The sequence below is a fragment of the Falco biarmicus genome, chromosome W, assembly GCF_023638135.1.
Source record: "Falco biarmicus isolate bFalBia1 chromosome W, bFalBia1.pri, whole genome shotgun sequence".
NCBI classification, from domain to species: Eukaryota; Metazoa; Chordata; class Aves; order Falconiformes; family Falconidae; genus Falco; species Falco biarmicus.
Window position 1 is genome coordinate 3602800 of NC_079310.1, and position 25198 is coordinate 3627997.

A 25198-nucleotide genomic window follows, 5' to 3' on the forward strand; every position below is an offset into this window, starting at 1 on the left:
GGCTGGAGGGGCACAAGAAGTTGGGAGGGGACACAGACAGGACAGGTGACCCAAACTGGCCAAAGGGATATTCTGTACCATATGATGTTCATGCTCAGTATATAAACTGGAGGGAGTTGGTTGGCAGGGGGATCGCTGCTTGGGTACTGTCTGGGCATCAGTCAGCGGGTGGTGAGCAATTGTATTGTGCATCACTTGGGTGGTTGTTTTTTTTTTTGGGGGGGTGTTGTTGTTTTGTTTTCTCCTTGAGTTTTAGTTCTGTTTGTCTTTTTGTTATCGCCCTTTTCATTACAATTATTAGTATTAGTATTAATATTAGTATTAGTATTAGTATTAAATTTTACTTTATTTTAATAATTAAATTGTTCTTATCTCAGCCCACTTTTTACCTTTTTCCAATTCTCCTCTCCATGCCTGGGGGGGGGGATGGACACGGATGAGGCATAGTGAGTGAGAGAGCAGCTGTGTGGTACTTAGTTGCCAGCTGGAGTTAAACCATGACAACTTCTTTCAACATCTTTTTTCAGATGATATATAGTATTCTCAGTGGAGATGAGACTAGAAGACCACCAATTTGCTTTGTGGGCCCCTTGACTTCTTATATGAAATTTTATGAGTAATTATTAATATATAATTAAATGTCAGGCTTCATTCATCTTATTCTGTTTATCATTTTCCCCTTCATTTCAAGCTTTAGTTTGAGTGGTTCAAAAACCAAGGACTAGAGCTGTTTTATACACAAAAGATAGCATTATCATTTTAAAGCTCTTTTGATGTGGTACTTGCAAAGCTAGTCAGAAAGTGAAATCTACAATATCTTTTTCCTGAAGCTTTATTTGCAAAGCAAGCTGGGCATATATTCTACCCATTCGAGAAAAGAAGAATGAGAGGGAGAGAGCATGAAAGAAATTAGGACATTTAAAACAATCAGCATAAGCATCTTGAAGCAACTGCTGATTCACAGCAAACAGAACTATCCTGCTAATCAAATGAGCATGCTGAAAACAGTAAAGTTTTCTTGTGCCAGATTCTGATTTTAGTTATACCCAGGTAAATCACCAATATAGCCGGCACTAGAAGGTGACCCCTGTATTAAATTAATATCTAAGGAAGACTTCAGTAGGGTTCATATTGGTTGCCAGATTGAGAATGAGCATTCAAGCCACACTGCACAGGACTGTACAGAGGTCCCAGAGTGCAGTTCAGGCAAATGGATGCTTGCCCATGACAAAAAGGTGTTTGCAAAATTCCCCCACTGAACACTGAAGAATTATACTCACAGCCTGAAATATGGAAAATGTTTGTGTAATACAACAATATCATTAATTTCCTGTGTTCCTATGAAAGGAAGATTTAACAAACAAAGAGCAATAAAAGGTCAGAGCATACTCTGCTCCATGAGGGCAGTGGGCAAAGGGCTATGGCAAAGCAGAAAAATAACTTCCCTTCAGATGCTGCCTGTTGTTGACTTTCTGCCACAGGGCCATAATGCCTGGAATAGCCACTGTGATCTCTTCCCCACCTCAACTGCAGGGCATGTGAAAGGAGATTCATTCAGCAGTATATTTATTATTCATACTCTCATCTTTATAATTAGACATCAAAACACATAGTTTCATGAACACTGAAAGTAATGAAGTATCATTCCCAAAGGCTCTTTCCCACATAGCTTCCTGGGACACTAATAGGATCTTTCACCTCTGTCAAAAAGTCTGCTTTCAAGAACCTTATGGGACCTTAATATCTTGGATGCTTCAGCCTAGCTATCAAGCTTGGTTGAAATTGGCCAAGAAAGTTATTGCCCATCTAACTCTGATCTCACGAGCACAGGTAAAAGTAGCTATGAAGACAAACATCTCAGATTTCAAAGCAGGCTAGCAGTTATGAGTATGAACCTCAATGTCCTAACCAAATTATAGATACTACACAGGATCAGTGCCGCTCTTTCCTCATAATTTTTGTCACCCATGCTAGCTAGTACAGGTAGGCTTCTTCATGTTGCAGTAGTATGTTTGTAACATACATGTACCAACTCCCTCATTCTGGGGGAGATTATGATTTTACTTTTATGCCATTTTGTACTGGTATCCATTCCATCTGCTTTCACACTGGACATGATCTAGTTTTACTGAAATGAACAGCCCTCCCTTGAGTGAATAAACATATTCTACTGGTGAGACATGCAACTCAAATCATGGTTTACAACAATTTAAAGGTATATCCATTACAATCTCCACCCCTGGTCTCTCTGGAAAAGGTTATACAGTTTAACATTGCAATGAACTCCTTCCTTTGCTCCTAGTCTGTCTAGCAACAAGAGGTTCCTGCTATAAGTAGAGCCTTATCTATGAGCCACAGTCTCTTCAGGGCATAGACCTGCTGCAACATAGACTTATCAATAGCTGAAGTCACTTCAAGGTGCACCTATTCCAGCATGGCCTACTCCATGGGCCACAATGCCTTCAGAAATATATCTGCTCCAGCATGTCCTTACCCACAGCCACAGTCCCTTCAGGAGTGTACCTGCTCCAATATGGCCTTACCCCTGACTGCAATCCCTCCATGGGTATACCCGCTTTGTCTTGGGCTTATCCATGGCCACATGCTTTGAGGTGCTCCAGCATGACCTCATGCACAGCCACTGATGCTTTAAGGTATACCTGCTACAGCATGGACTTATCCACAGCCATAGATGCTTCAAGGTGTCCCTTCTCCAACATGGACTTGTCCTTGGGCCACAATTCCTTCAGAGGTATACCTGCTGCGGTACAGACAAAATCATAGCCATAGATGTTTCAGGGTGTCTTGCTCCCACATGGACTCATCCACAGGTCACAGTCCCTTTGACTCGAGTTCACACTGGAGTTCTAGTGATGCCCTGGCCAGCTTCAGAAGTGTTTAAGGCGTGCTACTCCCACAGAGGTGCTCCAGAGTGGAGGACTGCACCGAGGGACTGTGGGGAGCTTTCTGTGAACCCGCAAAACAGAGAATTGGGGTGGGGGGGGAGGAGGGGGGTCGCAACAGGAAGCATTGAGACCCTGACAAGCAGCAGCTCTGACTCAGTGTAGGTGAGGCCAGGAGTGAAGGCAGCCAAACCCCAGTGGAGTGCAAATGACCAGGAGCACAGGGAACAGAGTGGGCAAACAGGGCATGGTGATCTCTGGTTGCAGAAAAAAAAATGGCTATGGCCGCCTCAGACCTCCTCGGTCAGGAAGCCGAGTCGCAGTCTTCCCGGTTGTTTAGTCTCGGCGCTCCGTCTACAAAAGGCATAATTGTGCCCATAAAAAAATCTGTGACAGAGCTGTTACACCCGACACCATCTCCGGAGGGTGCCACCACAACGGGTGCTCCGCGCCTCCCTGAAAGCTACCGAGAGCTGCCCCCCCTGTTAGATGAGGACGAGGGTACTACGGCAGGTCCGAGTGCGCCTCTGAATGAGAACGCGGAGTCTGATAAAGAAAATGAACCCACCCCACCTGCACCTGCCCCGATCCCCCATCCCCGAACCAAACCCTCCGACCGGACCCTAAACCGCTTGCAGCAGCAATTGACTGAATGCCATCTGCCTACTGCCGGTCCTGATGTTCAGATCCTGACCCAGGAAAGCGTTATCTTCCACCCTGCCGCTCCCGACAGTCATTGGTCTGGGGTTGTAAGGGACGCTATATTGGAGGGAGAGTGGGAAGCTGCTTCTGCTGTTGCTTGTCCAGTGCGGACTACTGCTTTACCTGCTGGTTCAGTGGCCGCTGTGTGGAAACCTTTTGATTGGAAGTTTATGCAGCAGCTGCGACAAGCCGTTACACGATATGGATTACAATCTGAACCAGTCAAACACTTGTTGACTTATTTGTTTGACTCTGAAATCATGACACCCAGTGACTGTACTTCGCTAGCCAGATTGCTTCTTACACCAGCACAGTTCCCCGCGCCCCGCCAGCGTGCCGTGCCGCCGCAGCTCCCCCCACTCGCCCGCCCACCCACCGCCACAGATCCCCCCAGCTGCTGGCGAAAAGGGGAGTCCAGAGTTCGGTGTGGAGCTGCAGATTGCACCCCCACCGATGGTAAGACCGCGTAGAGTAAATCGCGGCAGGACTCTACGCTAAATTCCTCTCTGTGAGAGGAGGGGGGGGGGCACTAAGGAAGGCCGCGACGAGTAAATCGTGGCAGGGCTTCTCCGCGCTGATATCCTTTCTGTGAAAGGGGAGAGCTCTGAGAAGACCGCGATGGAATTAGACGCGGCAATTAAACTGTTAACTGGCATCCTCCTTAAGAGAGGGGAGGGTATTAAAGAGACAGAAGTGGAGACCTTAGTTCGCTGGGCACGAAAAAAGAATAAGATCCCCGAGCCTGCGTTATTGTTTAGTATTGCGGAATGGAGAGAAGTGGGAAATTGCCTCTGGGGTGGCAGTCGATAGTTAACACTCTGGAAATTATGAAAGCGGGAAAAAAAAAAAAGTAGTGGCGGCAGCTATAGAAGCCTTGGGTAGAAAAGTGGTAGAAAAGCCGGTGGAGCAGAAGGGTGATTCACCTAAGCCTTCTCTCTTGGCTACACTTTTCGGAGTTGGGCATACTTGTCCTATGAAGGGTATGTCCGCCCCTGCGTGTTCGACAGTGCCGGAGCTTTTAGATAAGACAGCGGACAAACCAAAAGTTCCTCCTCGTCCTGAAACATCATCGGACGGGTTTGAGGAAGAAGGCGGGGAGAAACCTTGTGATAACAATACAGAGAAATCCTTACAGGAGGAAATAGATAAATTAAGAAACCTTGTAAAGCGAGTTAAAATGAACCTGCCTACTACTTCAATACCTGTAGTTCCTCCAGTTAGCCCAACTACCCCACTGATGCAGAACTTGAGAAAAGATCCAATTCTACAGTGTTGGTCTGGTGTTATTCGTGATGCTATTTTGGAGGGAGAATGGCAGGTGACCAGCTCATTAGCTTGTCCAGTACTGATTAATAATCTTGATGCACATAATTGGGACATGATTTATGGAAGATTAATGATCAGATTTTAGTGATGGGAGTGTTGCAACCTGCTTTTCCACCTTTTATGATGATCCCTCAGATTTGGCAAATTGTTGTGATAGACTTGAAAGACTGTTCCGTCTTTTTCACGATTCCCTTACACCCTGATGACACACAAAGTGACTCACTAATGATGATTTGCAACCATTCCGATCCTGGTTGCATGGCACCGAAGCCAACAGTCCTCAAACTTGTTCACCACGACAGTGGGATGCCCTGAAAGTTGTGTCCCGCAAGATTCAGACTGGCTGGTGTGGTCACCGAATGGCAAATCATCCGTTATCTTTTTTGGTTTGTAATGTTGCCACTTCACCTTTTGCCCTTATTTTGCAATGGCAAAAGAAAAAGGGGGGAAATATGGCGATCATTTTAGAGTGGTTGTTTTTGCCATTGCAACCCAGGCATCGTATTTTAAGTCGCCCTGAAGCAGTAGCGGCCTTGGTGAGAAAAGGAAGAGACAGGATTGTTGAAATTGATGGGACTGAACCGGCAGATATCAGTATTCCAGTCCGTGGTGATGATTATGAATGGCTCCTGAGACATTCAACAGCCATACAGGAAGCCTTGATGGGTTATACAGGTGTTGTACACAACAACCGGCCAAAAAGACCTCTCTGGAAGATGTTAGAACATTATCAGTGGATTGCGAGACCGTTACGCTCAAAAAGACCAGCTGAAGGGCCAACGGTGTTTACAGATGCAGGACAAAAGATGAAGAAGGCTGCGTGTGTTTGGCAATCCGATAATCAGTGGCAGAAACAAGTGATCACCGGTGAACCACGGGACAACCTTCAAACCTTAGAATTGAAAGCAGTTGTTGAAAGGGCAAACCGTACCCTGAAGGATTATCTTCAGAGACAGAAAGTATCGCAGGACATAGACGTAACTAAAGGGTTGACTAAGGTGTTCTTTACCTTAAACTATCTCTCCCTTACGGAGGATAGAGAGGGACCACCTGTTGTTATACATCACCAAATAGCACGAGGGAACCAAACAACTACAGTTCCTGGTTTGAATGTTCTGTATAAAAATATGGCTTCAGGCGTATGGGAAGGACCTAATCCCGTGTTATTTATCGGTAGAGGTTATTTTTTTATCTCCACAGATAAAGGACCTATATGGGTCCCTAGCAAGTTTGTGTGACCTGTATGTCAAGATCAGAAGACAGAAGAGAAGACTCAGAGCGAGCAGACGGAATAAACTGTCTATGTTGTAAGGGATGTAACTCATGGGTATTGTGCCAATGTATGCTATGTGGGGTAAAACGGTTCTGTAAGCCAAAGTTTAAATGTAAATGGTGTAAAGAGTGTATGTGTTTGATTAGTAACCGGGCATGAAACAAGAGAAAGCATACGACTAGTGTAATACCATGCTGATTGGAGACAGTATACATCATCAGAATCTGTGAAAGCACAGATTTGTGGGGTGGAATGAAAAAAAAAAAACCCAAAAAAAACCCAACAAAAAAAAAAAAGGTGGAAACTGTAGGACTAAACATGTTTAATTGGAGGTCTTGGTTTACGGTCTTGATGAATTTTTTACCCATTGACCAAGGTATTTTTTGACATCTTGCCTAGAACAAACATATGGGTGACATGGGCAAATATCACGGGGGTAACAGACTTTTGTTTAAGTTTGCAGCAAGCAGACAACCCCTTTAGAACTTGCTTAATTGGTATTCCCCTGCAAGAGAATGAAACAAATTTTGCTGGTTTTTTGAAATGTTAAAACAGTGGATCTGATTTCCAATCAGAATGGTACATGTATGAGTCCGAATGGGCAATTTGTTTGGCCTTCTATGCGTAATGCAGCGTGGCAGAAAACGGTTATTGAGAATTTGAATCAACCGTATCATTTGCCATTGCAGGAGTTAGACCTATTAGGTAGCATTACGCCCGTTAAGTACGTTAACGTGACTGCAATGGGAATGCCAGAATGCGAGGACACGGTACCACCACTTCAACCTCTAAATGGCACTGGAGTAATTTAGTTTGGTGAACCGTGGCGATTGTGGCTAGCACATCAAGGTGAATGGGAGTTTGATACAAGGTTTCAAAATTTAACTGGTTCACCTAATTGGGGTGAACTGAAAGCTGGAGGCTTACATGTAAATGTATCAGGGGGCTATCAGTTGCCAACGGGGGTCTTTTTGATATGTGGAGATAGAGCATGGCCAGGGATTCCTTTGAATCCTGTCGGTGGACCATGTTATTTAGGGCGTTTAACTTTCTTTGCTCCACGTATGAAAGACTTATTGAAAATGACTCCACAATCTCATAGATCACGGAGGGCACTGCGCACCTTTGATGAAACATGTAATGACCGAGTCGATCTGCAGCCTGTAACAACAAATTTCTTAGCCTCCATATTTATGCCAGGAGCAATGACTGCATTAAACGCTAAGAATATACGAAGGTTAGCGTGTTGGGGAGAGAAGCAATTTAATCTTACATCACAGATTTTAAGTTCGTTATTGCTTGACGTAGATAGTGTTAGGCATGCTACATTACAAAATAGAGCTGCAGTAGATTTTTTGTTATTAGCACATGGACTCGGTTGTGAGGATTTTGAAGGGATGTGTTGTGTGAACCTTTCCAATCATTCCATATCTATGCACAAGAAGTTGTCACAACTGCAGGGAAACATGAAGCATATTCTTCCTGATGATAATCCCTTTGATGAATGGTTGAGAGGATTGGGCATAACAGGTTGGTTAAAGACGTTATTGATGGAAGGAATACGCTTTGTTATAATCATTATTGTAATGCTTTTAGTTTTTAGCTGTGTTTTATCTTGTTTAAAGAGAGTAGTTTTTAACATAACCAATCAGGCCTGGCTTGTGCAAAAGAAAAAAGGGGGAGTAATGCGGAAGAATGGCTGCAGAAGCATGGCCTTAGAATCTCTGAAGATCTGCACAATCCAGGCCTGGTATTAGAATAGGCCTGTAATCAGAATTGTACTGAAGTTGCTGTGCTGAAGTTAACAAGAAAGGTAGCCTTGAGAGCTATTCTTGAATCCTGAGACCAAGTAATTATGTTGTGCCAACAGGCCGTGGCTGTAACAAGATACAGCTGCTGGGAAAGCAGGTGCAGGGCCAAGAAAGATAGGGACAGGTATTGGAAAATAGGGAGTAACAAACTACAAGGCTGAAGCACAGCAACACAATTAGCTACATGGATAGAATGCTTATTTTAGTCATGATAATTAGGGGTGTGAGAACCGCGCGTGCTTAGAGACTACTAACCAATTATATTTCTGCTTTACGAATATGCATGTTTATCGGTTCTATATAAGTAGTGTTAGAAACTAATAAAGTTGAGCAAGATGCATAACTCATATTGAGCGCCTTCTTGACTCCGGCGAACCCTTCTTCCAACACCAACCCGTAGGGAAATCTGCTGCCTCCCTGGGACTCAGGTAAGGGATGATACTAGAAAAATCCCTTGTCTGGTGTGGCCCTCTGATTACCACCCATTACTGGTTTTCCAAGTGGGCAATGATAAAGTCCAAATGACAAGAAGTCTGAGGGCAATCAAGAGAGACCTCAGGGCCTTGAGGCAACTGGTTGAGAGATCAGGAGCACAAGCAGTGTTTCCTTCTATCCTGCCAGTTTCAGGGAACAATGGGGGGTGTAATCAGAAGGTCACACAGATCAATACCTGGCTCTGGGCCTGCTTTCAACAACTAAACTTTGGGGTTTTTGATCATGGGTCATTTTACATGGCACCCGGCCTGATGGCAACAGATGGGGTTCACCTATCTCAAAGGAGGAAAAGGAACCTAGGTCAGGAGTAAGCAGAGCTCATCAAGAGAGCTTTAAACTACATTCAAAGGGGGAAGGGAATAAAACCAAGCTCGATAGAGATGAGCCTGGGGGCAGCATTGCAGGGTGGGAGGCAAGATCCATAGCACAGCTGAAGTGCATCTATGCCAATGCTCGAAGCATGGGAAATGAACAGGAGGAGCTGGAAGCCATCATGCAGCAGGAAAACTATGACATAATCGCTATCACAGAAACATGGTGGGATAACTCACATGAATGGAGTGCTGTAAAGGATGGTTACAAACTCTTCAGAAGGGATAGGCAAGGGAGGAGAGGTGGTGGGGTAGCTCTGTATGTCAGGGCGTGTTTTGACTGCCTATGATATAGGTTGAAACCAGACCAGTGGGCATGTATTATCTTGAGATGTTTAGAGTGGGCAATAAGGAAGGGCTAATCGTTAGCTAGCAGACGTTTTACACTTGAACAAAAGGTTAGATAATGGATGACATGTAAAGAACTCTAGTAAATAACAGAAACTAAACAACATTAGACTGCTAATGTATGCAAAGATAAGCAGGAACTTTAGGTAACTGCCCAAGAAGGTGAAAAGTACATCTTGAAGAGGTGTCAGAGGGAGGAGATTATGATAATGAATTTTTGGAAACCTTATGTATATGGATGACTTTGTATAATAAATATCCATTGGCTTGTTGAAACGGTGTGCAAGTTAGGAGGAGCGATCTCCCTTGCACCGGTGCCACAATAAACATACCTGCTTTATAACTCTCTTTGAGTTGTAGAGTTTGATTCCGCAAGTCAATTTGGCGACCCAGATGGGACTCTCTCTGCCCGATTGCGGCACCTGCTGAGGACAGGACTCCTTTGGGCGCCCCGAGATTTCCTGGGAGGACTCCCCTGACGAGCGAGGGGAAGCAAGCAGCCAACTCAATATGAGTGATAGAGCAAGCTTCAATTTATTACGGCGCGATTATGTCTTATATACAGTTCCAGTTAATTATGCCTACAAATCATCTGCTGATTGGCTAAGCTCTAAAGGGTTACACTTTCATACGTCCTCCTATTTGCGGTTTCTGCGGATAGCTAGCTACATATATTTTTTTTTCTCTCTTGTCTACGCGAATTCCTCAAAGTTATTTACAACATTAGGCACAAGGTCAGCATGACCTTATCTCTCTTCCCTTATTAACAAGCCTGGTAATTTTCCATTTTTAGCAAGCCTGGTAATTTTCCATTTCTAGCAAGTCTGGTAATTTCTCGCTGCGGCCTAGCTTGGTTCACTCCAGACTTATGTCAAAAGCTGTATCACACAGTCCTTCTATGGAACCGTGGCCGTTCTCTTTCATCCATTCTGCAACACTCCCCTACTCACCCAGATCACCGTGGGGACAGACAAGGACCATCATTTGCAGACCAGATATGTTGTAATTGGGTTGGGTATACCTGTAAGTCAGGAGGAGATGTCTTACGTGAGGTAAAGAGCACTGGTGCTCGCCCCTGGGTACAGTAATTTGGGTTCTCTCTTCACTGCAGTAGTGGGAAGGGGCCTCTCAAGGGGTAACTTAGGTTTTCTCCAGAGTGGTGTGTTTTGGCCATTTTTGTCATCTATTGTAAAACTTGGTACCATATATTGCATTCTGATTCATGGTAATGGGAAAATGACCTCTGGCAAACGGTTAATGGTTTACAATCTGTATAAGTGAACTTAACTATTGAACTAAGTCAATATTTTGGAACAAAGGGCCCTTTGTGTGAATAAGTGAGACATGCAATTGTGCACGAAGTGAGTGTGGAGTCCGGATCCATGGTTCTGTTATCCCATGAGGGAAACAGCTGGAGAGGGACGAAGTGAAAGAATAAGACTGGTGTGGGTGGTGAGTGACTGAGATGCAGCAGAGCTGTGAAGAGAGTGCTGAAACCTGTAACTTGTAACAGCTTTTATTATTTACTGTATTGTATAAAGTTGAAATGGGAGGAAGACAAAGTGATGGAATTGTAAAAAGCCCCCTGGGGTGTATCCTAGCCCATTGGAAAGAAATAGGGGGCATACCTGGAGGGTCCACGAGCAGAAAGACTCATAAAATACTGTAATCAGTGGTGGCCTCTTTATAAGCTGGAAGATGGAGAAAAATGGCCTTTTAATGGAACCCTTAACTATAATACCGTATTACAACTAATGCTGTTCCTAAGGAGGGTAGGGAAATAGGACAAGGTATCATATGCCAATATGTTTTTCACCCTCTGTAACCACAGAGTGGCAAAGGAGTTGTGGTCTAGTACTCCCTCAGGACCCTATGGTGTTGGCTTTGGAAAAAGAAAATAAGAGGGAGGGGAAAGGAAAGTTAAAAGGATGTTGTTCAGCATGTAGTTGTCACAGTCCACTCAGTGGACTCATGATGGTTTGTTTACTATGATCTCGAAGCACAAAAAATCAAGGCGACCACGCCAAGGGGTTATGCTTTGATCAAACAGCGCAACTTCATTGTTTGCTCGTAAAGCAGTGTGCGATAAATAGAGTGACATGAAGGGAAGAAAAACTAAAGTAAAAAATGAAAGGAAAGAGGATTATAGCTACCACTATGGGTCCAAGGCACCCCTATGGTCCCAGGTCCAGGCAGCGTCCCCCCGGTCCTTCCAATCGTCATGAACCTTGGTGAAGATCTTCAACGTTTGATTGCTAAGGAGCCAATTTTTATACCAAGCAACACACCTTGCTCCTCCTCTGGCCCATGGATTGTTGCCAGTCTCCACCTTCTCAAGCAAGGTTACCACACATGTCCAAAGAGGAGTGCCTGAGGCATGGTTTGCCTTAGAGGCAGGTAGCTTCATACCAGGAGGTGTTTTTTTTGTATTATAATGATATTATAATGAAGAAAGTTCACCTGAAGTTCAAGTTTTCTGGTTCATTGCTATGACAGTGGTTGTGATCCATCTTCTGGACAGTGGTTATGCGGCCTTATTGTAGTTGTTCTTTTCAGTCCCAGGTAGCAGGGAATGGCATAGTACTCCTCGTACCATGCAGTTCTCTTTCCCAGGGTCTTTGTGTCTTGGTGTCCATGAGGACCACATTCCATCTCCAGGTCTCTGTTGGCAATGTTGAGACAATATCGTTCTCTTTGGACCGACTCTTACAGTAGTATAGAACAAAGATCACTAGGCTTGAAAAAATGCATAAACCAGAAGTGTTGCCGGAACTTTACCGACCACCCATAACTAGTCAGGAAAAGGACAAAGATGATTCTGATGATCCTGAGAGCCCCCCTGATAGTCCAGTATCTTCCTGAATCCAGGTGAAAAAAGAGAAAATAGTAGTTCAGGCCCTTCTGAGGGAAGTGGTGGGGCTGGTGAGGGACCCAATTTTGATATAAGTCCCATTTTCTTCCTTTGATCTGGAAACCTGGGAAAATGTAGCAAAAAACCTACCGGAGTGATTCTGTAGGGGTAACTAAGCATTTTCAATTTCTGATAAAACAACATAATCCTGATTGGAGTGATATTCAATTACTACTAGATCACATGACGGAAACTGAAAAACAGCTGATATTGAAAATGGCCCAGGATCTGGCTAGTGACCAACTTAAAAGTACCGAGGAGGACATAAAAGATCACTTTCCCTTACAAGACCCACACTGGGACCCTAATAGAGGGGCTCACCTGAAGCTGTTAAATACATACAGGGAATGGGTCATAAGAGGAATGAAACGGGCCATTCCAAAAACAATTAATCGGTCAGCCCTATATGCTGTTCGACAAAGTCCAAAAGAAACTCCATCAGAATTTTTGGATAAATTATGGGACACTATGAGGCGACACACTCCTCTAGACTCGGGGTCAGAAGTAGGAATACAGCAGTTCATGTCTCTATGCATATGACAATCAGCAAGTGACATTTGGAGAAAGTTGCAGAAGATGAAACCAGCAGAAAGTAGGAATTTGGAAACCTAGTGAATTTGGAATTTGGAAATCTAGTAAGATGAGGCATGGAAGGTATTTAGCAATAGAGAAGAGGAGGATCGAAGGAAAGATAAACAAGCATCGGTAATGGCATTACAGGAGAATAAGGGACTTAGAAATACGGGACCTAGGAGGCCTTTGGGAAGGGATCAGTGTGCATGGTGTAAACAGAAGGGACATTGGAAGAATGAGTGCCCGAAAAAAAGGAGGGGCAGAAACAGAATACAGGCTCCTGTCAGGAAGGATTGATGAGAACCTGGGGAATCTACCCTAGCAGATCCACTGGTTATACTTAAGCTAGGGAAACAACAACAGGGAATAGAATTTTTGGTAGATACAAGAGTGACCTTTTTGGTTTTAAACCAAGCCTTAATGCCTGTAGGTGATGACTTTGTAACAGTTAAGGGTGGTGCTGGCCAGAGTGAAAAGGCATTCTTCTTAAACCCCCTAAAATATAAATTAGGAAAATAGATAGGGATACATAAATTTTTGTATATGCCTAGCTCACCAAAACCTTTCTTGGGGCGAGATCTATTAGAGCAATTGGAAACGAGAATTATATTTAGGAACAGCAAAATAGAACTGGAAGTAGGAAATGAACAGCTGATTGAAATCCTAAATTTGACCCTAATAAATGCCCCTGTGGAATGGGGAGTACCCCAGGAGATTAAGGGTCAGGTTTATCCAGGAGTATGGGCATCAGAAGTGCCCGGGAAAGCCAAAGCTGTACTCCCAATAATTGTTAAACTCAAAATGGGGGCACAGCCAGTAAAAGTCAAACAATATCCTCTGAAATTGGAAGATAGAAAAGGAATTCAACCAATAATAGAACGGTTTATTGAATTTGGGTTACTAGTTGAATGTAGGTCATAATGCAATATTCCCATTTTACCTATTAAAAAGCCAAATGGAAGCTATCAAATCGTACAAGATTTTAGGGCTATAAACAAAATAATGGAAGATTTATACCCAGTAGTGGCAAATCCGTATACCTTACTAACCAAATTAGTACCTGAATTGGCTTGGTTTACTGTATTGGACCTAAAGGATGCATTTTTTTGTCTGCCCTTGAGCCCAGAAAGCCATTTATTATTTGCTTTTGAATGGGAAAACCCAGATACCGGAAGAAGGGCACAACTCATTTGAACAGTGTTACCTCAAGGATTTAAAAACAGCCCTACTTTATTTGGGAGCCAACTGGCAAAGGACTTAGAGCAATGGAAACACCCTCAGGGAGCTGGAGTGGTGTTACAATATGTAGCTGATTTGTTAATAGCCACTGAAACGGAAGAAAAGTGTATACAATGGACAGTTAGCTTGTTGAATTTTCTTGGACTAAATGGCTATCGAGTCTCTCCACAGAAGGTACAAGTGGCTCAGCAACAAGTAACTTACCTAGGATACGAACTCACCAGTGGGTAACGCACCCTCAGAACTGCCTGGAAAGAATCTATCTGTCAAACCCCCAGGCCACAAATAACTAAGGAACTTTGCACGTTCCTAGGTATGATGGGATGGTGTTGTCTATGGATCTACAATTATGGACTACTGGTAAGACCACTTTATGAATTATTAAAGACAAACCAGAAAAACCTCATTTGGAATGGGGAAGCTAAAGTGGCATTTCAAAAACTGAAACAGGAGTTGATGAGAGCCCCCACCTTAGGCCTGCCAGACACTACCAAACCCTTTTGGCTATTTTCCCATGAAAAACAGGGAATAGCCCTAGGTATCCTCGCTCAAAAACTGGGACCATATAGGAAAGCAGTGGCATACTTCTCCAAACAATTAGACGGAGTAAATAAAGGATGGCCCAGTTGTTTGAGAGCAGTGGCGTTTAACATACAAGAAGCATGAAAGTTCACTCTGGGCCAGAAGATTACTGGTGTCACATACAGTGTCTGCTGTACTAGAAGCAAAGAGAGGCCGTTGGCTCTCACCACAGAGATTCCTTAAATATCAAGCTAACCTGGTGGAACAAGATGATGTTGAAATAATGGTTACTAACATTGTCAATCCAGCGTCATTCCTTACACGATGGACAGGCACTAGTACCAGCTCCTCTCCAGGGGCTTGATAGGGTATGACTTTTTGTCAATCCTCCTATACATTAATACATTACTGGCTCTTAACTGTTCCCTGTTACTACTTAATTCTACAGGAGTAATTACAATGAAATTCCCACAGCAACTTAGCTTAGGCTTCGTCAAGTTCTTCTGATGGTTAGTTTAGTTCTTCCTGGTTCAGATGTTATTTTCCACTCCTTCACTGGACCTTTTACTCGAGAAACGTGTCCTTTCTTTCTCGGCAGTTCTTACAGCTGTTTCTGTAGTTAATAAAACAAGAAAAGGTCCTTCCCAGAGGGGAGATAGGTGTTCTTCTTTCCATGTTTTTATCAAAACCTGATCTACCGGTTTCAACTGATGTACTGCAAAACCTAAAGGTGGTGTTTGATCCATCATCCCAATTTCTCTCAGCTCTTTTAATCTCTTTCCAATGGCAATGATATATTTTTGGATACTACGATCCTCAACTACATTGTTCCCTAGAGGCATCCCTTGAGAATAAGGCATGCCATATAACATTTCATATGGCGATAATCCAGTCTCACTGTGTGGTGTAGTTCTTATGTTTAAAAGTGCCAATGGTAAACATTTCGTCCAGGGCATTTGTGTCTCAATCATTAACTTAGCTAATTGTTGTTTTATTGTTTGATTCATTCTTTCTGCTTTCCCCGAGCTTTGTGGGTGCCATGGAGTGTGATATTCCCACTGAATACCTAATGATTGACATAATAATTTTATTATCTTGGAAGTAAAGTGTGTGCCCTGATCAGAATCAACGTACTGGATTATCCCATATCTAGGTATCAAATGTAAAATTTTTACCACCGTTTGTGCCATAGCTCGTGCTACAGAATAAGCTTCTACCCATTGCGTTAAATGATCTACTATTACCAACAAATATTTTATCCTCCCTACCTTGGGTAATTCAGTGAAATCAACTTGTACTTTCTCGAAAGGTCTGTAAGCTGTTTTTCTCCCCCCCATGGCTACTTGTTGAAACACTTTCTTATTTATCTTCTGACAAGTTAAGCAACCCTGTGTGATTTGCTTTGCTATTTCAAAAATCCCAATGCAGCCAAATTGTTTAAGGAAATGATCACTTAACGCCTTTGTACCCCAATGTGTTGTGCATGCAAACGTTCCAATATTTGCCTAGCATAGGCTTTTGGCAACATCTCTCGCCCATCGGGCAGCGTCCATTTTCCTCGTTCTAACTTAGCTCCTTTTCACTCCAATTTTGTTTGTTCCTCAGGGGTAAACTTTTCTTCTTCCTCTCGTCTTTCTTCCTCCTGTACTACATTAATTTTAACAACCTGAGTCCTCAAAGCTGCTTCCTGGGCTTCTTTATCTGCTAAATTATTTCCTCTGGTTTGGTAATCTAATCCCTTTTGGTGTCCTCTCACATGTACCACTGCTATCTACCTTGGTTCTCTTAATGCCCTTAAAATTCTTACTATTAATTCCTGATGTATAAGATTCCTCCCTTGAGTATTAATTAAACCTCTTTCTTCCCAAATTTTTCCAAAAGTGTGGACCACCCCATATGCATATTTAGAATCTGTAAATATAGTCCCACTTTTCCCCTTTAATAATTCCAGGGCCCTACATAGGGCATACAGCTCACAAGCCTGAGCTGACTATGGTGGACTCAAAGGTCCTGATTCCACAGGTTCTAGGTCCTTATTAATTATTGCATATCCTGATTTTCTTTTCCCTTCCACTACTCGGGACGAGCCATCTACAAACAGTGCTTCTCCTTTCTCCAATTCAGTATCCCTTAAATCTGGCCTTACCTTAGTCTGGGTTTCAATTACCTCTAAACAGTTGTATTGTAATTTCTCCGATGGCTCTCCAAACAAAAATTGTGCTGGACTCTGAGCAGAGGTTACCCTCAGTTCTAAGTCAGGGGAGTCAATTAGTATTGCTTCACACTTTAGGATCCGGATATCCGTTAGCCATTTTTCTGCTTTCTGTTGTAAAACACTTCTGACATTGTGTGGAGTATACACCTTTAAAGGAGCACTAAAGGTAATCTTCCTAACTTCCTCTATTAGTAATGCTGTAGCGACCAAAGCTTGGAGACAAGCAGGCCATCGTCTACTTACTGGATCAAGTAACTTAGAACAATACCCCACGGATTTCTTAATTCCTGCCCAGTCTTGAGTAAGGACTCCATATGCTGTCTGGTTTGATGCATTCACAAAAAGATAAAAAGGTTTTCCCAGATCTGGGAGGCTCAATACAGGCACTTGTATTAATGCCCTTTTTATTTCCTCAAATTTCTGATCATCTTCTGTGAACCACTTAAGTTGGTTATTAGTTAATTTCTCATATAAGAATTTTACCTTTTTGCTGTAGCTTTCAAGCCATGGTCTACAACAGGGGTCCTCAAACTTTTTAAACAGGGGGCCGGTGGCAGGAAGTCATCTGCGGCTGCTTGGTTTCCCCCCCAACCCCCGGTGTGGGGGGTGTGTGTGTCTGTAAATACTGGGGGCCAGATTGAGGACCCTGGGGGGGCCGTATCCGGCCCACGGGCTGTAGTTTGAGGACCCTTGGTCTACAATATCCTAATAATCCCAATATCTGCCAAATTTCCTTTTTAGTTTGTGGGGTCTTAAGGATAGGATCCCAGATACCCTGTCAGGATCCAACTTCTTTCTTCCCTTACTCAGCCAATGCCCTAAATATTTCACTTCCTGTTCTACAAACTGTAATTTTGATCAAGACACCTTTAATACCTTTTCTCCTAGAAAATTTAACAATTTAATAGTAGCTTCTTGGGTTCCCTCTTCAGTTTCTCCCGCTACTAATACATCGTCCACATATTGCAATAATTTTACCTCCCTGGGTAATGTAAAATCTTGTAAGATTTTCTCTAAACTTTGTCCAAATAAATTTGGTGATTCTGTAAACCCCTGTGGTAGTACAGTCCATCTTAATTGTTGTTTTCGTCCCATTTTGGGGTCCTCCCACTCAAAGGCAAAATAATCTCTGGATCCCTCATCCAGGGGGCAGGCCCAAAAGGCATCTTTCAAATCTATTACACTATACCAAGTATGTTTGGGAGATATATGACTCAGTAAAGTATAAGGATTTGCCACCACAGGGAATTTAGTGATTGTTCACTGATTTACAGCTCTCAGGTCCTGTACCATCCTGTATGACCCATCAGATTTCTTTACAGGGAGGATGGGTGTATTATGAGGTGACACACATGGTTCTAAAGTTCCTTTTTCCAGAAGTCTGTCAACTGCAAGTTTTAATCCCTTTCAACCCTCCATTGGTATAGGGTATTGTTTGACTCTATATTGGACAATGCGGATCTATTATTTGAACTTTTATGGGGTCCATTTCTATCTTTCCAGTTTCCCCCTCCTTATACCATACTGAAGGGTTAATGGCTTCTTCATCCTCTTGTGTTAAAGTGTATAATTTAATCTGCAATTTGTCCCCTTGACTCTGAATGCTCAAGTTTAATTTCAAAATCACATCCCTTCCTAATAAGTTGTACTCAGCTTCAGGGAGAAAAAGTAAATCATTAAGACAAATTTTTTTCTCTGTTTCTACTTCTACATCTTTCAAGACAGGTACTTTAAAAGGCTCTCCTTTTGCCCCTACTACTGACATATAACTCTTCCCTTTTTCTATTCCTTTTGGAAGTTTTCTAATAGTGGATTTTTCAGCCCCTGTGTCCACTAAGAATAAAACTTCCTCCTTATGGGGACCAATTAATAATTTTATCAGGGGCTCTGTTGATGTTGAAATCCCCAAAAGATATGGCCCCTGACACCTCTATTCTTCTTTGAATATTTTCTCATCCTGTTCCTGCTTGCGACAGTTCTTTTGAACATGTCCCTTCTTAATGAAATAGTAACAGATGGGAATTGTGGATCTTTCTTGATAAGATTGTCCCCTGGGTGTTTTCTCTATTCCTTTTCCCCTTCTCTCTTCAGACGGGGTCTTACTTCTCTGACTTTCTCTTACTGCTGCTACAAAGATTTTGGCTTTTGCTTTTAGTTTTTCCTCCTCTCTCCTAACATATACTTTCTGTGCTTCCCTAAGTAACTCTTCTAATCTTCTCTCTTGCCAGTCTTCCAACTTTTCTAATTTCCTTCTTATGTCACCCCAGGTTCTAGACACAAATTGTGTTCTAAGGAGTGCGGTTCCGGCCACTGTATTCGGGTCAATTCCAGAATACATTTGTAGGTTTTTCCTTAATCTCTCCAACCATTCTGTTACATATCTGCTATTAGTTAGAATTAGCAACCACATTTGATTATATAGAAACACATTTGATCTTATAGAATTATTTTAATAGGAATATAAAATTATAAGAAACATTTTAGTGGAGCTTTGTATTTGCACAACAACCGACAGCTACTATGAAATCCTTTGTACAGCCCTGTACCAAGGCTGAAAGAATAGGTTAGAATCACCTAGTAGGAATGATTAGAACTTAGATAACAGACTTAAGGTTCAAGATGATTGGATATAGTATTTACGTGTAGACTAGAAGAATGCATTGAGATGTCAAAATGTAGAATTAATGGGAACTGGGGAGAGTAGACTGGAACAACCCGTAGATACCTGCCAAGAAACAGTTACCTTAAGTAAAAGGTAATTCCGGCAGGGGGAGATCGCAACCACTGACTCATGTACCACCTACCCAAATCGTACCCCAGACCCATTTCTAGATCTTTCTAATCTTTACTGCGCAGAATCGGATATGGGAGGAGAGTATGGTAATGATTTTCGGGAAATATGTTTATGCATGAATACTTAATCAATATGTATGAATAGATTCTATATATGGTGTATGAATTTGAAGCTTGGTGTGCGTTGATCATGAGAGGACTCACTCACGCACCCGGCCATCAATAAAGAAGTGTCTGCTTATCTGCATCACACTGGTGTTGATAAGTTCTTCATTCTGAGATTTTGGTAAAAATTCTGTTGGAGATTCATCTTTCCCTTGTTGTTCATTAAATGCTTTATTAATGTTTTGCCCTCGGGGAACCTCTTTCCTTATTCCCTGTATGATTAATGTTCTCAAGTCCCTCATAATCTGTCTTCCTTGGGGTTGTTGATGATCCCAGTGGGGATCCACATTTGGCCATTTTTGGTCTCCCGGGGGTCCTGCCTGATTCTGTGTTTCCCAAATTCTCATTCCAGCTTGCCTAATCATTCCCTTCTCCTCAGCAGTAAATAAGATCCCTAAAATGGACTGTATTTCTTCACAAGTATAAGTATTGGGGCCTAGAAATTGGTCCAGTTTTTCAGCTACTCCGAAGGGATCATCTAATAGAGTCCCCATGTCTTTCTTGAAATTTCTTACATCTGTAGTGTTTAATGGGACTGCCACAAACCCAATGCCTCCCTGATTGCCTCCGAGGGGTACCTCTCATAAGGGATATAAAGAAGCTCCCTCAGATACGGCAGTCCTACTTCTTGTACATGCAGCCGGAGGTCGACCTAATTCCGGTGCTGTTGGTAGTGGAGGCAGGGGCAACGGTGGTAGTGGTGGAGGTACCACAGCCACCGGAGGGGGAGCTGCCGCCGGGGGTGGATTGTTAAGATATGGAGGTGGTAGGTTATCCAATGGCTCCCATTTATCATCTTTTTCTCTTTCCTGTTTTTCTGCTGCTGCTTTTAGTGTAAGTATTGAGGCTGGAAAAGGACGTGAAGTCCTGATCCATAATCCTGCATAATCACTTTCCTCCTGACTAAAAGGTTCCTTTGAATTAACATGTGTATTTAAGGCCTGGCAAATCCAGTCTTCAAAGGAACCAAAACCAGGCCAAAAGATGTGGTCTTATAGGCTCTTTTGGCCATTCTACCATACAATACTGGATCATTTTTAATTTACTTTTTCCTTTTCTGGGGCCCCTATCATTCCAATTTCTAATCATTATTCCTAATGGACTTTCTGGTGGTATGTCTGGTAATTTGCTCCCTTTCTCCTGGTCCCTGGTCTTCGATTTTGTCCGACCCATCTAGGTGGGTTGGACATCTAGGCTTACACCTAACCACCACACCAATCAACCAGCCAGCCAGCCAGCAAAACCAGGAGCACCATATAGCCATCACTGCCTCTTACTCCTTCACTAGTGTGATAAATGACTTAGACCCAAAATAGGATTGCAATCAAAGTTTGCAATTTATTAAGTGAATAGAGGCAAGCAAACAGCACTGGGTGCGCCAGGAGTCTCCGCTCCACCAAGATGCGCGCCGTACAAAATTTATTTTTGGTTTATATTTCCTAAACTAATACACATTCATAGTTATTTCTAAGAAAGGGTTGGTTTATGTAAATGGATCCTTGGAATAGGCGTGTACTTCATGGCGCATGCTCTTTCTATCTCTGAGGGTCTTCTTAACCCCTATCTGGTGGTCGGTGGATGAAGTCAGCAGTCTTCCTCGGCTCACCCTTAGGATGACCCTAGATTTTGCGCATGCGCCCTGTAAACTTCTCTTACTTAACACTATTCGGTTAGCAGCCCAGCCAGTTTTAGCCAGCATATCAGGGTGTGTAACTAGATGTCCTTTGTAAGATACAGGAACTAGGTATGTAGCCAGATGTTCTTTGCAAGATACAGGAACTATATACATTGATCACTTTTTCTTAAGCATGTGGTTATACAAGGGCATGTAAGACAGAAGGTTACATTTCATCATGCGGTCCTAGCATTGTTCTATATTGACACGAATCAAATGAACACATTTCACAACTAGTAACTACAACTTTTGACATACCCCACTCCTCCCACGAGGAAGCACGACCTGGTAGGAAAAGCAAGTCATCATGAACATGTGGCAGTGTCTCGGGGACTAGGTTGGTGGGTGCATGCTGGGGTATTCACTGGGCTCACAGAAGAGTGTGGGAAGTGCGGGAAGTGCAGGAAGCATGGTGCATGCTGGGAGCTGTAGTAGGTGCAGAGTGGTGTGGCGGCATGGCACATGCAGTGTATCTGCTAGGGCATGAGGAAGTGGTAAAGCACGTAAGGAATGGGTACTCAGGCTGTTGGCAATGTTGGGAGTTGCTATGTATCACAGCAGCACCGGTATTGGACCTTCCACAGCAAGGAGGAGCTGGCATTCTGCTGGGCTGATATCAATTGCAGATTCCATGGCAAAGTAGTCATGGACAGAAAGAGTGTGTGTGTGGTGTGTTTTGGGGGTGCGGGCACTGAGCTGAGAGTCTACCACTCCTGCTAGCCTCACTGGAGTCAGGGTGATAACCTCTGCAGCCCCTCTGTGCTGACCAGCAGGGGTGCCTCTCCTTACACCTCTGAGCACGAGCTGAGGGTGAGGAAGAGAGGTGACCCCAAGGTGGATAGGTAGTGTCTGTGTGCAACTCTTGAGTCAAAATCAACTTTGTTTCCCAAAGATTCACCAGGCAGATTAACCTGCATGAGGAGATGATGGTATGCAAATACTATGAAAAAAGGTTACTGGACTTCTGTGTTGCCTTGAAGCTAGCAATGCCTAGATCTGTTGTAGTAAACAGAAATGTTTGGGATTTGTCTCAAGATTTTCCCGTCTTCCTTCTCCTGGTTCTGCCTTTTGAGAGAAACATGCTTCAGACACTTCTCTCAAGAGGTGGTCATTTGAGATATTGCTGCTTCTTCAAGTATGACTTTGATGTGCTTACAATGAGAAGTTTCTGCATCATGATGACTGACAAAACTACAAGCTTTGTCCTCTCTGTATTTCTTGTTCCTTTGCTTGCTGCTTGCTTATCTTATTTCTGAAAGCACAGACATTCTTTAAGTTTTTCATCCTCCAGTGTTGCAGATTGTGTTTTAGACTGCTTTTTCTCTCCTGTCTTCTGGGGAGTGCAACAGTTTTAAAAGCAGAGAATGATTTCTCAACTTCATCTGTTACTTGTGGCTGTTAGGCTTGCAGGGATGAGTTTTAATCTCTTCCTTCTCTCTTCCCTAAGCAAAGAGTAGAAATGAAACTAAAGATGTATGGATTTGTAACTGAAATCAGGAATAGGAAACTCCTTAACACCAATGTAGCATTAAGTAGCAGGCATTCTTTATTGCTACTCTGGATGCACAGGGGATTGCTCCACCTACATGCATGGCTTCCTGCACTCAGGTAGCTCTTTTTATGCAGTACATGTACATTCAACAGATTTCCTGGAAAAGGCATACATATTCATGAGATTACCCAAAACTAATTCTAATATTTGCCCTCCCCCCACCCATGCCCAGTTGTCCAGAGCGGGGGTCTTCGGTGGTCTTGAGGGTCTTCAAATCCACTCACTCCTCTATTCAATTGGTTCAACTTCTCCTTTGTAGTCCTCATATATGATCTTAAACCAGGTCATCTCAGTCTCTTACTCTTTCTTGGACTGGAATCACTGGCCTTAGGCCAGTTTTCCTTCATCCTCCAGAGTTACCCTTTTGTTAGAACCTGAATTTATTGCTTATGAGTATACAAAGATTAATTTCAAACAATCAAGGTACCTTCACACTAACTGTTCGAACCTAGGATGCATGACTATTACTAAGTTCTTAAGATTAAACCTTAACCCTTCTGTAACATTTCCCCCCTTTGAGACTTATTCATTTTCTTATATGACTCAATTATTTAAGTCAGATTTTTAAAAGGGATTCTCTTTGGGAGTCTCACCTAAATTGCCTAATTGATCTACAAAATGTGGACCCCGATCAGAGGACATTCCTATTGGTACCTTGAACCTTGGTATTATTTCTGTGAGTGATGCCTTAGTTACTTCTCTAGCTTTGTTGGTGTGTCAGGGAAAAGCTTTCAACAACTCCAAGAAGGAATCAATCAATACTAAGATACACCTATACCCATTCTGTCATGGTAGTTAAGAAAAATCAACTTGTCAGTAATCTCCAGGTGAATTTCCCTGCTTAGTGGTCCCTGGGGGTGGACTTTTCCTATTCACAGGATTATTTTTTTTTTAAAATGGGACAATTTGCTATTGCAAACTTTACTATTCCAGTCCTTTCTACACATATAATTGAATTTTGAAGACTAAAGATCGTGGCCTCACTACCCCAATGTGTTTCTTCATGTCTCTTTTGTACAAACCCAGTCATTAATTGCAATGGAACAATGACTTGTTTTGTGGGGGTTATTAACCAACCCTCTCTGTTTATGGTTGCTTTTAACAGCGATGCCAATTGTTGATCTGCCTCACTATAATTGGGCCTCAGAACTGGGAGCTGTTCCTGTTTTACTGGCAGTAATGCAAGGATGCTTTGTTCAGCCACCTCCTTAGCAGTTTTATCAGCCAATTGATTACCCATGTTTACTGCAGTTTGTCCAAATTGGTGTGTTTTGCAATGCATTATTAAGAATTTCTTCCTTGGTGAACCTTGGGCCGACAACAGTCCTCTTTCCTTCCAGATATCCCCATGTGCATGGACTATCCCAAATGCATATTTGGTGATGTATAGACGAGTAGAGCCTTGGCCTTTATCACCTGTGTAGTTATAACCACTGCATATCCAGCCATCTGTCTTCCATCTCATACAAAGCTGCTACCATCAGTAAACAATTTCAAATCAGGATAGGCAATCATGATGCAGGTATTCAGAGTCCTTTACATCTGAATTTGAAAACATTGTTTGGTTAACTGCTGTGGTGGTTTTAAGTTCCACATCATCCTGCTCCGACAAGGTAACTTGATATTTGAGCATGCAGCTTGGAGACAACCAATGTCCCCCCTTTTGTTCTAAAACAGAAACTACCATATGCAGAACATATACTGTAATTCTCTGTCCTGTTGTTAGTTTTCCTGTTTCTTGAATTAAGAGAACAGTTGCAGCCACAGCACGCAAACATCCTGGCCATCCTTTGCTCACATTGTTCCACTGTTTGAGAAAATACCCCACAGTCCTCCTTCATGTTCCCAATCTTTAAGTCAGCACACCCAGGGCCAAATGTAGTCATTCATATACAAATAGCTCAAAAGGCTCAGACAAATCAGGTAGTCCCAATGTAGGTGCTGACATCAGAGACCCTTTTAAGTCCTTAAAGGCTACTCAGCATTTGGGGGTCCCTAGTAAGTGGTTCTCTTTTGACCCCTTCAGGGTTTCATAAAGGGGTTTTACCAATAGTCCATAGTTGAGGATCTACAGTCTGCGCCATCTGACCATGCCCAGGAATGCTCTCAGCTCCCGCAGAGTTCTTGGTTCTGGAGTCTGGCAGGTTGCTTCTTTCCTGTAGGATCCCAGTTTCTGTTGTCCTTGAGAAATCTCAAATCCTAGATAGAGCACAGTTTCTTCTCCTACTTGGGATTTGTCCTTTGATACGCGATATCCTCCTTGTCCTAAGAAATTTAACACGCTTATAGTAATTTGTAGGCATTCTCCCCAGTTTTCTGCAGCC

At 42.9% G+C, this 25198-nt stretch overlaps 1 protein-coding gene and 1 pseudogene across 1 annotated transcript in view; both read left to right on the forward strand.

The window, feature by feature from the left end:
* Positions 1-5241: 5241 nt before the first annotated feature.
* The window catches only part of LOC130142145 (uncharacterized), a 438873-nt gene continuing 418916 nt past the window's right edge, over positions 5242-25198 (forward strand). Inside the window, exon 1 of the mRNA XM_056323623.1 lies at positions 5242-6223. Coding sequence (XP_056179598.1) covers positions 5291-6169 — 879 coding nt within the window. The 5' untranslated portion in view covers positions 5242-5290 and the 3' untranslated portion in view covers positions 6170-6223. The remainder of the gene's footprint in view (positions 6224-25198) is intronic.
* Positions 8971-25198, forward strand: part of LOC130142106 (cyclin-H-like) — a 35429-nt pseudogene continuing 19201 nt past the window's right edge.